Source organism: Pelodiscus sinensis, chromosome 1 (assembly GCF_052426305.1).
Source record: "Pelodiscus sinensis isolate ZL-2025 chromosome 1, ASM5242630v1, whole genome shotgun sequence".
In the NCBI taxonomy this organism is placed as follows: domain Eukaryota; kingdom Metazoa; phylum Chordata; order Testudines; family Trionychidae; genus Pelodiscus; species Pelodiscus sinensis.
Genome location: NC_143052.1, coordinates 36,708,698 through 36,721,112, shown reverse-complemented (window position 1 = coordinate 36,721,112; position 12,415 = coordinate 36,708,698). Strand labels below are relative to the sequence as shown.

At 43.7% G+C, this 12,415-nt stretch overlaps 1 protein-coding gene across 2 annotated transcripts in view; it reads right to left on the bottom strand.

Moving 5' to 3' along the window:
- CRELD2 (CRELD disulfide isomerase 2) overlaps positions 1 to 12,415 on the bottom strand; it is a 61,325-nt gene that overhangs the window by 25,899 nt on the left and 23,011 nt on the right. The window contains exon 10 of one of the 2 annotated variants that reach the window (XM_075927895.2): positions 6,881 to 7,464. The exons of the other annotated variant lie outside the window; for it this stretch is intronic. Coding sequence (XP_075784010.1) covers positions 7,406 to 7,464 — 59 coding nt within the window. The 3' untranslated portion in view covers positions 6,881 to 7,405. Of the gene's footprint in view, positions 1 to 6,880; positions 7,465 to 12,415 lie in introns of those variants that run through there. 2 annotated transcript variants of the gene reach the window in all.

The following is a 12,415-nucleotide window of genomic DNA, read 5'->3' as shown; positions in this document are numbered from 1 at the left end:
TAAAAACATGCTGCCTGTCTACACTGGCGGGGAGTTCTCGTGCAAGAACACTGACGTTCTAATGTGTGAAATCAGTGCTTCTTGCGCAAGAATTCTGATGCTCCCGCTCAGAAATAAGCCCTCTTGTGTAACTGTTCTTGCGCAAGAGGCCAGCATAGACAGGCAACATGAATTTCTTGCGCAAGAAAGCACGATGGCTAAAATGGCCATCGGAGCTTTCTTGCGCAAGGGAGCATCTACACTGGCATCAATGCTCTTGCGCAAAAGCACATCTCTTGCACAAAGGCACATGCCAGTGCAGACACTCTCTTGCACAAATACTTTAACACAAGAACTCTTGTGTTAAAGAGTATTTGCGCAAGATCATGCCAATGTAGACGTAGCTTAGATGTCATGGGGAGAAGACAGTTTTCAGTCAGTGACCCATTTTTCATAGTCATGAATTTGGTAGGGCTCTAAGTTTAAAAATAATGAGAAAAAGGTATGTAAATAATAATTATGACCCATCTTTCTAATATTGTGTGATATCAGTTATTCTTCTGATGAAGATTACAGTACATCTGTTAGGGATAGTCCAGGTATATTTAGTCCTGCCTCAGGGTAATGGAGATGGACTACTTCTTGAGGTCCCTTCTAGGCCTACATTTCTGTGAGATCATGCAGCCTTATCTACTGAATCCCATAGCTTTAAATTGGTTCATATTAAGAACTATATTAGTTAATTGGCAGAAATTTAAATTTATAGTAATTTGTAGCCACAATCCTGCAAATACTTACGCCCATGCTTCACTTTATGCATATGAATAGTGCTACATTGACTTTAATGAGACTGCTCACATAGGTAAAGTGAAGCATAAATGTTTGCTGTCCCAGAATCTGCTACCATTGTTTCTTATTTGATGACTAAGGTAGACAGTATTGAGTGCTTAGGAATTTGTGAATATACTAAATGTTAGTTTTATCTTACTGAGATCTCTCTCTCTCATACACTGGCATTAGAAGTTTAAAATAATTGTTCTCACCTTTTCTCTAGTTAACATTGTTTGCTGGCCTTGGGAACACAACCCTTAACTGTGGTTTAGCAGTTTAAGAGTACCCTCTACTGGTTTAAAATGAAAGCTGGGAGAGTCTGTTTCAGTACAGTATCCTGCAACAACAAATGTCATGATATGCTTCTTCCCTCCTCCCCCCCAACTTGGAGCACAGTTGTACATATTTAGATGGGGAAAATTGCTGTTACCACCTACAAAGTACTCATCCTTCTCATTCCCAAAGCAAAACCAAAGGGCCATAGGCCTTGGGAACTTTCATGTACTCCATTAGGCCTAACAGCAGTTTGATGATGAGTTTACACAACATTACTGAACAACGTTTAACCAGAAAAATGGAAAGAATAATAAGCATTACTTTACATAGTAATGGATGCCTTGTAATTAAAGACCCAATTTAAACACCAGCTGATATTAATGGTCAGATATGCTGCCATGTCCCCTCTCCCAACCCCACCAATTTCAAGCAGATTAGAGCACGTCCTGAGTAGCAATTTTCATCCTTTCAGCACTGATGCGCGTATTTATTACTTTTGCTTGATTTAATAGTGACGTTTCTATGAAAACTGTGGCAGTGAGTAACACAAACTTCCTTACATCATCAGTGGTGGTGAGCAATAAAGCAAACTCTATGTAAAACTGGCCTCTTGAAGAAGTGCTTTATGTATGTTCAAAAGCGTGTCTCTCTCACCAAGAGAAGGTGGTTCAATAAGAGATATTACCACACCCACCTTGTCCCTTTATAGCAAGCTGGTCTTCTAAGGAAAGTCTAACTAAGGTGTCCAAAAAAACCTTGGCTGTGTCTACATTGGCAAGATTTTGCACAAAAGCAACTGCTTTTGCGCAAAATCTTGCCACCTGTCTACACTGGCTGCGAGTACTTGCGCAAGAACACTGACGTTTTAATATAGGAAATCAGTGCTTCTTGGGCAAATACTCTGATGCGCCCGCTAAGGGATAAGCCCTCTTGTACAACTGTTCTTGCACAAGAGGCCAGTGTAGACAGCAACGTTAATTTCTTGCACAAGAAAGCCCGATGGCTAAAATGGCCATCGGAGCTTTCTTTTGCAAGAGAGCATCTACACTGACATGGATGCTTTTGCACAAAAGCATCTCTCTTGCGCAAAGGCACATGCCAGTGTAGATGCTCTCTTGCGCAAATACTTTAACGCAAAAACTCTTGTGTTACAAGTATTTGCGCAAAATCAAGTTTAACTTAAATCGTATGGTAGGAAGAATATAAAAGAATTTACTGTTGCCTGTGCTATGGCTAAAAAAAGAGTTTGTCACATGCTGTCAAACGCTAGCGACTAAAATACTAGTTAATGGAAATGCTTTGCTTTAAAAGAAATAAGTGCTGCTTTGTCTATACTACAGCTGTAGAATGAAAAAAACATTCAGTTCAATAAGTCATTTGCTAGTTTTCACAAAGAACAAAAACATAGTAAGATCAAATATGGTATAAGTAACTGATGGAACAGCCACTTAGAGCTGAGCAGTGAGTAGTAACTCACCACAAGTGGGCAATCATTTCACAAAACTGGAGAGAGCAAGTTCACTGTTAAGGATGAATAAAGACAGGTTTTTGAAACTGCATATTTGATAGCAGTGTTCCCTCTAAGATTTTCCATCTATGAGCGGAGTGAGTTTTGTCTTGTGCGCTAACAATGAGATCATATTTCGATGTGTGCGACTGTAGCATCCACCCATGGGAGAATTCCCCTGCCAAAGAAGCAGCTCTGGGCAAAGGGGGGAGGGAGAGCATGAAGCTGAAGGCAGGGGTGGCATGGATATACATTTAGTGCTCTGGTGATGGGGAGGAAGGCTATAGCTTGATCTACTAAGGCAAGATTAGACACTCAATGTAGCAGATAACTGTTTCCTATTTGCTCTGGCAGTGTCATGCCACTTTGCCCACATTAAATCACCACCTTCTGTGATGATTCTGAGGCACAATGTACTTTTGTTATAGATAGGGAAACTGAGGCACAGAGTAGTCAATAAAGTGACTGAAGTCACACAGGAAGTCGTCAACAGAGCTGGGCACAGATCAAAGCAAACTGCAATAGTCCTACCTTCTCTCCTCGAGCTCACAATACCTCCTATATTTCAAGGCTGCAGTAAAAGACACAGTACAGCTCTTCGCTCCAGACTTGCTTATGGTGTGCATTCTTGGGCAGTGATTCACTCATCTAGCATATGCAGCAAGAGGGGCTTAACATTCAGGATCTGTTCTCAACTCTGATCATTCCATGTTTTTGGTACCTTTCCCTACTCTGTTTTAATTATAGGAATGAGGTTTCTTGTGCCAATAGAGCCTATCCGAAAAAGCACAGGTGCTCTGATGGCCATTCTGTTGAAGGCAATCAGAGCTTTCTTGTGCAAGAGTGTCCATGTAGTGTGGATGTTCTTTTGCACAAAAGCTTTGAGGTATGGATGTGCTTTTGTGCAAGAAGTTTTTGCGCAAGAACTCTTTAAAAACCCTGCAGTGTAGACGTAGCCTCAGAGAGGCCTCTCAGTTGCCGCCCAACACGTGGCTCCGGTTCTGGCCCTGGCTGAGGCCACCGGAGCAGCTGCCGCCTGCCATGAAGCAGTGGCTCCAACCCCCAGCGGCTCCAACCCCCAGCAGCAGCAACCTGCCCACCCACCACAAGGCTCTACCTTCACACTGTTTCTTGGTGCTATGACTTCAGCTTCTATCCCTGCACAAATTACTCCAATGCTGATTAGTCTCTCTTGATTCAAATCCATCTCAGTCTATCATACATAACCTTGAGCTTAATGTGGAATTTGGCTGTGGCATTTTCCCTTCCAAACCCTCTAACCTTATCATTGCTGATAACCCTTCATCTTTATTCCTGCCTGAAAGGTGGCCCTTTCAGGGTCATCTTTACTTCTCTTCCCCTAAAACCAGGCAATGTTCATTACTGCCACTTTTTCCTTCATGTTTCTGAGGCTACGTGTACACTACAGAATTTTGTTGCCAAAAGTAATGCTGCTTTAATTAAACTGCTTGGCTACGTCTACACTGCCATGATTTTCCGGAAATGCTTTTAACGGAAAAGTTTTCCGTTAAAAGCATTTTCGGAAAAGCACGTCTAGATTGGCACGGACGCTTTTCCACAAAAGCACTCTTTGCAGAAAAGTGTCCGTGGCCAATCTAGACGCGCATTTCCGCAAAAAAGCCCCAATCGCCATTTTCGCGATCGGGGCTTTTTTGCGGAAAACAAATCTCTGCTGTCTACATTGGCCCTTTTGCGCGAAAGTTTTTCGGAAAAAGACTTTTGCCCGAACAGGAGCAGCATAGTATTTCCACAAAAGCTCTGACAATCTTACATGAGATCATCAGTGCTTTGGGGAAATTCAAGCGGCCAGTGTAGACAGCTGGTAAGTTTTTCCGCAAAAGCAGATGATTTTGCGGAAAAACTTGCCAGTCTAGACACAGCCCTTTTGTTTATCCACACTATGCTCAGTATATCAGTGAAACACATCCATAGTAGCCCGTAGCTCTTGTACGGAGAATAGCACACTGCTATCCCAGAGTGCAACTGGCTATCGGGTGCTTTGGGAAGGGTTTGCAATGCCTTCTGAGACAAGTAAAGAGTAACGAGAAAGGTTTCCCAATCCCATCATTCCATGGGCATCCTACTAGTTTGCTAGCTGCTTTTCAATTGAAGTTTGTGGTGGGGAAAGGTGACACACAGAATGAGCATGTGTTGTGTAAGTGGATGAGAGACAGTGTGCATGGGAGAAAATGAGTGTATCAGCATGCTGTCCTCAAATTCAAAAAGCAGTCAGAAGCAACCAGTCCCCACATCCCTTGCTTTGTACAATCTCTCTCACATCCACACACCTGCCTCTGCAGTCCTAGTGCAGGAGACAGCAGAATTCTACATTAATGATTTGCTTTTTTGTGTCTGAGGGGCACACACAAATGTCAGAACTCCTCAAAGCTTTGAAAGGGGAGGGGTATATGTGTGCAGGGGAGCTGTGTGATACAGAAGGAGGCCAGTTAGGAGATATAAAGAACAGCAGCATCTACACTGACATTTTGTCACTTTAAGTTTGCTAGAAAAAACTTCATAGCTCTGTATGAGGTAGTTTTGTCAACACAAGTTGCTGTGTGTACACCTCCACTCCTTTTTGTCAAAAACTTCTTTTAGCAATAAAATTCTGCAGTGTAGATAACACCGCAGATCAGTGTTCCCTCTAATATTTTCCAACCAGGTACAGAATACAGTTTTATGTGCACCACCACTAGAAACAAAACCCAGTCGTGGACACTCTCCTAATCAACTGGGCATCATTGAAATCTGAGTGGCCACACAAGTTTATAGGGAACACTGACCCAGATACTTTTTCCTTCTGTTGCTGCGAATGCTCCTGCTCTAATTCTTTCATGTTTGATTACTATAAACACCATCTCACTTCTCAGAGTGCTTGAGGCTGTAGCTCCTATGGTTATCATCCTTGCTCATTACTCTCACCATTTTTTCTTAATTTTTTCCCAGTGCATTAAGCCTTGATTGGTAACTTTTGAGGCACATTGTGAATGTAAGGTGAACCCAAAATGTCTTGTTTATTGTGAGCTCTACCACCTTCACTTTTTCAATCAATTTTTTCCCATTGTTCACTTCTAAGAATGTAAGTTATTTCATTTTGTCAATAAGACGACAGTCGATTTTCTGAGACTCAGGCTACTGGTTTTTCCCCAGAGGAGCAGTCATTACGAGCAGTAGGGGACAGTGAATGGGAATGGCAGGGGATACTGAGCCAGGTAAGTACCCACCCAGACATTCCCCAAGCCCCAGTCCACAGACTGCTCCTGCACGCTGCCCAGCCCTCCCACAGTCCACTCCTGCATCCTAGCACTTTCCCAAACCCCACCAACATCCCTCCTGCCTAGACCCCACCCCTCAAGCCAGCTGCCCAGTAGGCCTCTCAGTCCGGGGCCATGTCAGTGAGGTGGGTTTTATGGGGGGGGGTGTTGGCTTCTTACTTTTGTGCAGCCTTAGACTGATTTTTCTGGGGATCAGCAGCTCCCCCCAACCAAAAACCTTGCTTTAACTATACCTGGTGCAATTCACTAAAGCTAAGACTACAAAAGGAAGAACTAATACAAACAGTAATATTAGTTCCAACTATAACTATTGCTTTGTCAAGTGCAAGATCCTCACATATGGTGCACTATACACACACACGGAGTAGTACTGTTGTTTCTATGTAGCAGAGATGGGCAGCCTTTTTTGGTTCAGGGGCCACTGAAGCAAAAATCAGTGGGATGGGGGGAGGCCCTGCTTACAAATGAGAAGCAAAAAACCCAACCCTCTCAGATGACTCCTGACTGAGAAGGAGGATTCTTCAAGTTCCCCTTGCACACCAGAGCCCTGGGGGGGAGAGGAGGGGCGCTACAATAGTAGAATTTGTGTGCTCCAGACCAACAGGGTAATGGAAGGTGGCCTGGAGTACCAGCACAGGCGCCTCAATTACCAGGGCCCAAACCTCAGGGGGCCAGATCCAGGCAATTCAGGTGCCAAAGCTGGCCTTTAGGCTTTAATTCCCCACCCCTGCTATGTACTATCCACTTCAAAGGGATAGCTGCTTACAAGTGTACAGCACCTAGTACAATGCCAACATTTACTGTAATCACACTTTATTTAGGAGAAATTTGAACTCTGATTTCAGAGACTTCTTGAAGAATCATGCCAGTAAGCATGCTTCGATAGGGAGAGACAGGCTCTCCTTTTACTGAAGCTAGAAAGTACAATAATCTATTTTCACCTACTTTCCCCTGTAATTTATATTTAAGGCAGGATATAACTTAAGAAACATACCAGTCAAAATAAATCTTTATTGAATGAAGTATTAGGCATTCAGTTTTAAGAGAAGAGTTTTCCAAAAGACTCCCTTTTACAGTTTCTATACCAGAATGTGGCTTTTAGAAAAAATATTCATGTCAGAAGCCCCCAGATGGTGAATCTGTTTTGTTTGAATTATGAAGTTTGAGATAGACTTAACTCCTTATAAAAGGATAATCATTCCCAAAGATGCCAAAATAGAGAAATAGCAGTTTCCTTAGGAATAAACTGTTTAAATCAAAATATAGCAATTCAAACACATTTTGTATTTTATCCATCTAGAATGAGGTTTATCGTTTGACAGTTTAAAAAAAACCTGTATAAAAGTGGCATTTATTTAAGTGAATGAAGAAATGCAGCTGGGAGGGCAATTCATCTCTACCAACATAATCATAATGGAAACCTGAATATTCAACACCCTTTCCATAGATCAGGTAAATAGCACATCAGTCCAATAATTTAAAGCACAGCTATTAATGCCTTGCTTTGGAATGTAGATCATAAATCCTCATGTCCAGCAGATGTAGGTGCAGTTGCCGACGTATCTATTTCTTCTCCTGTGAAAAGTGTCTCAGTTAGAATAAAGCATCTAATTATATTTTACGAGTACCACTGTATTTGCCACTTTTTGGTTATGGAAACTTATTGCATTGAGAAATGATCCAAGAATATCCATCAAGAACCATCAATATGAGTCAAGTCATATTAGAAAGATGCCAGCTTGCTTTTGTCTCTTGGTCTTAGCTTTATACAATAAAACCTGCACTATCCGACACTTAACCATCCAGAAAACTTTAGATACCGGCAAATTTCCTAGGGCAATGCTTCCCAAATGGTGCAAGGGGTCCGTGAAAAAATTCTACTCCCCTGCCCCTTGCAGAGCCCGTAGGCAGCTCACACTGGAGCTTTGCCAGCAGGGGTGGGCTTCTGGTAGCGTGCATCTCCGGCTGTGCCACCACTGCGCACGGCGCGGCCTCCCCATCCCGCAGGACTGCCCCTGTCCCACGCAGCCTCCTCCTCCACGTGTGCAGTTGGCAGCTTTTACAGTGGCCGCTGAAGCTGGAAGGGGGAGGGGTGGCCGGGTCTAAGGCTCTGAGTAGTTGCTCTCAGACTTCGGCATTTTTAAACTGCCAACTGCGTGGAACTCAGCTCAGGCTCTGCTGCCCCCCAACCCTACCTGGGGCACACTAGAGCTCTGCTGGCGCCCCTGGACTCTGCTGGGCCCCCCCCCATGCATTGCCACTCTCTCCCCCACGCCCCTCCACAGCCTGCTGGGGAAGTGGAAGAGTTTGGTCTGGCAGGGAAGGTCGGGGTTCCCCCCCCCTCCCAAATGCCCTGCCAGCGATAAAACTGACCTGATGCTGCAGCTGCACTGGGTTCTCCACGGCATTGGTGGGGTGTGGGGGGAGGCTGAGCTTTCCCCCTTCCCCCCCCCCCCCCCCCCCCCGAAACAAGAGCATGCTGCCTAGAGTCTTTCCCTGCTGCAGCAGGGTTCCAAGCCAGGTAAGTATCTCCTCCTCCCGCCAAGACCCCATACTCCCAGCATGCTCTGACACCCTACCTCAAGACCCCTCCTGGCCAGACACCATGCCCCAAGCTGGAACAGGCAGCTGGGACTCTCAGATAACTGGAATTTTTAGATAACCAGAATGTCCTAATCCCCAAGCATGCCAGATAACCCAGGTTTTACTGTAAATTGGTTCTGGTCTACACATTTTAGGATTAGTTGAGCAAGTGTTTCTATATCAGATATGTTGCAAAGGAATTAAAATAGGCTCATAGCAGAAGCAATTCAGGTTTTCTGTTAACAAGGATACCTCTTCCAATTAAAACAAAAGAATTTGTGATGTACCTATCGCCCAAACAGCTGTATATGAGACTGAATGGAACAGGAAAATAACCTTTAAGGAAATGTGCCTTTTGAACATGTTGGTGATATTTATTCCAAGTTATAAGCCCATAAATTCTGTGACCATGCAATATATCTATTCTTGGTTAAACTCAAAATGTGTCTTCCAAAGCCTATTGAAGTAAATGGGAATACTTTTACTGATTTTAGAAGGCTGGGGTCAGACCCAGAGCATATACGAAGGACAAATTCACATGCATGAGTAGTTTAGGTATTTATTGAAAATTATACTGAAGGCACGCATAACTCAGTCCTTCATGACATTGGGAAAGGTGAAGGAGATTAAAGAAAGTTACTGCATAATGCTTTATGTGAATTAACAGATTAAAAAAAGGCAAGAGAAACTATCACAACCTAGTGTAACTGTCACTTCTTCTGTGTCTAGGGCCCAAATTCATGGCTCATTTTGGTCAATTTCATTGTCTCAGATTTTAAATAAATTCCATTATTTCAGATATTTAAATTTTAATTGTAGAGATCCTTACTCAAAGAGCAGGGAATGTTCACAAGGTTACCGTAGGATGGTTACTGTAGAACTGTCTTAAGGGCTACACAACTGGCTAGCAGCTGCTATTCTCCAGTCCCCCAGTTCTGAAGGTCAGAATAACAATGGCAATACCAGAAGCATCCTACAATAAGTTGGGACCATCAGTCTGTGAAAGACTGAAATGTGTATATTATAGGGTAAAAGTACACAAAACTACAGGCAGTCCCCGGGTTACGTATAAGATAGGGACTGTAGGTTTGTTCTTAAGTTGAATCTGTATGTAAGTCGGAACTGGCGTCCAGATTCAGCCGCTGCTGAAACTGATCAGTTTCAACAGCGGCTGAATCTGGACGACAGTTCTGACTTACATACAGATTCAACTTAAGAAACCCAGGCGTCCCCAAGTCAGCCGCTGCTGAAACTGATCAGCGGCTGATTCCAGGAAGCCGGGAGCAGAGCAACTCTGCCTCAGGCTTCCTGTAGTCAGCCGCTGGTCAGTTTCAGCAGCGGCTGACTTGGGGACGCCTGGGGCAGAGCAGCTGGGGTGCTGCTGGGTGGCTCCTCGGCGCTACTGGAGCAACCCAGCAGCATCCCAGCTGCTCTGCCCCAGGCGTCCTGATTCAGCCGCAACTGAAACTGACCAGGGCGTCGTGGGCAGAAAAGCCTGGTCTGCTGGGGGGGGGGGGGGGGCGGGGAGGGGGGGGGGAGGGGAGGAGGGGGCACTAGCTGCGCCCCCCCCCCCCCCCCAGCAGACCAGGGAGACGCGGAGCAAAGCCACGGAGGACGCCTGCAGCGGGACAGCCCAGGCGCGCCGCGGCTGTCCCGCTGCAGGCATCCTCTGCGGCTTTGCTCCGCGTCTCCCTGGTCTGACCAGCAGACCAGGGAGACGGGGAGCAGCTTTTCTCGCCCTGGAGGATGCGGGCGGCGGGACCGCGGCTCATCTGGGCGTCCCGCCGCTCCCTCTGGGGCGAGAAAAGCCCCGTTCGTAACTGCGGATCCGACATAAGTCGGATCCGCGTAACTCGGGGATTGCCTGTATATTTCACAGTGGAGACCAGACTTCATGGTCCACACCACTTTCTTCACAGCTGTGAATCTGACAGGCTTCTGCCTGTGTAACAAGACTTATTTTTTAACTCAATGCTGTCATCAAGCTCAGTAACTTTGGCAGATTAAAACATCTTTCAGATGAGTGGCTCTCAGTCTTTCCAGATTACTGTATCCCTTTTCAGGGGTCTGACTAGCCAGGATTACTCCACTTAAAAGTACAATAGTGCCACAGCACACTATTACAAAACAAAACAATTGGAAAATACATATTGTACTTAAATTGCCATGCAGCACGTATAGAACAGTATAAACAAATAATTGTCTTGACTTCATTAGCGCTTTTTATGTAGCCTGTTATAAAACTAGGCAAATATCTAGATTAACAGATGTACCCTCAGAAGACTGTGCATATCACTGGCTGAGAACCACTGTTTCAAGTGACAGAAAATCTGTCACACACATTTGTGATCTGTTCCAGTGGTTAATTTCCCTTACCTAAAAATTTGCATTCCTATATCAAATGTGTTTTTTCTAACAAACTTTTAACTACTGGATTGAGTTATGCCTCTGTGTTCAAAAATAAAGCGCCTGCATGTATCAAATATCTCTTCCTTCTTTAGGTATTTTCAGACTCTGATTTAAGTTCCACCAGAAACTCTTCTTTCAATATCATGGACTGATCTCCTAAAGCCTCTCATTGTAAGATGTTTCCTCAAAACCACAAATTCTTGTAGCTCTTTTCTGAACCCTTCCAGATTAACAAACACAAAAGAGACTCCCTTTTAAGGAGATAATAAAAATAGAAGGAAGGGTGCTATCAGATAGCAAATGGATCAGTAGGACAATAAAATTAATAAAGATGCTGTCTGAGAATGCCTCGTCTATCCACAAATAAATTATAATTAAAGATGTTAACATAGGAGGCCGAGACTGAAGCAGATTAGGGGTTGAGGGACATGTGTACATACACTCACGGAAGAGAAAGTGATGGCGTATTCTCAGATACAGTGACTACACTATAGGGTACTCATAAGAACAGTCATACTGGGTCAGACCAAAGGTCCACCTAGCCCAGTATCCTGTCTGCTGACAGTGGCGAATACCAGATGCCCCAGAGGGAGGGATCATAATAGGTAATCCTCCCCTATCATCCGCCTCTAGAGAAACAGAGGCTAGGGATACCATTCCTACCCATCCTGATTAATAGCCATTGATGGACCTAACCTCCATGAATCTATCTAGCTCTTTTTTTAACCCTGTTAAAGTTCTAACCTTCACCGCATCCTCTGGCAAGGAGTTCCACAAGTTGACTGTGCACTGAACGAAGAAAAAATTCCTTTTGTTTGTTTTAAACCTGCTGCCTATTCATTTAATTTGGTGACCCCTAGTTCTTCTACTATGGGAATAAGTAAATAACTTTTCCTTATTCACTTGTTCCATACCAGACATGATTTTATAGCCCTCTATCATATCCCCCCTTAGTCTCCTCTTTTCTAAGATGAAAAGTCCAAGTCTTTTTAATCTCTCTTCATATGGGACCCGTTTCAAACCCCTAATAATTTTTGTTGCCCTTTTCTGAACCTTTTCCAATATAACTTTTTTGAAATGAGGCAACCACATTTGTACACAGTATTCAAGATGTGGACGTACCATGGTTTTATATAGAGGCAGTAAGATATTTTCCATCCCTCTTTTAATGACTCCTAACATTCTATTTGCTTTTTTTGACTGTCGCTGCACTGAGTGGATGTTTTCAGAGAACTAACCATAATGACTCCGAGCTCTCTCTTAGTAGTATTAGCCAAATTAGTCCCCATCATATTGTATATAAACTTGGGATTATTTTTTCCAATGTGCATTACTTTACATTTATCAACATTAAATTTCATTTGCCATTTTGTTGCCCAATCACTTAGTTTGATTATATCTTTTTGAAGCTCTTCACAGTCTGCTTTGGTCTTAACTACCTTGAGCAGTTTGGTATCATTTGTAAATTGTCATTTCACGGTTTACCCCTTTCTCTCTATCATTTATAAATAAGTTGAATAGGATGGGTCCCAAG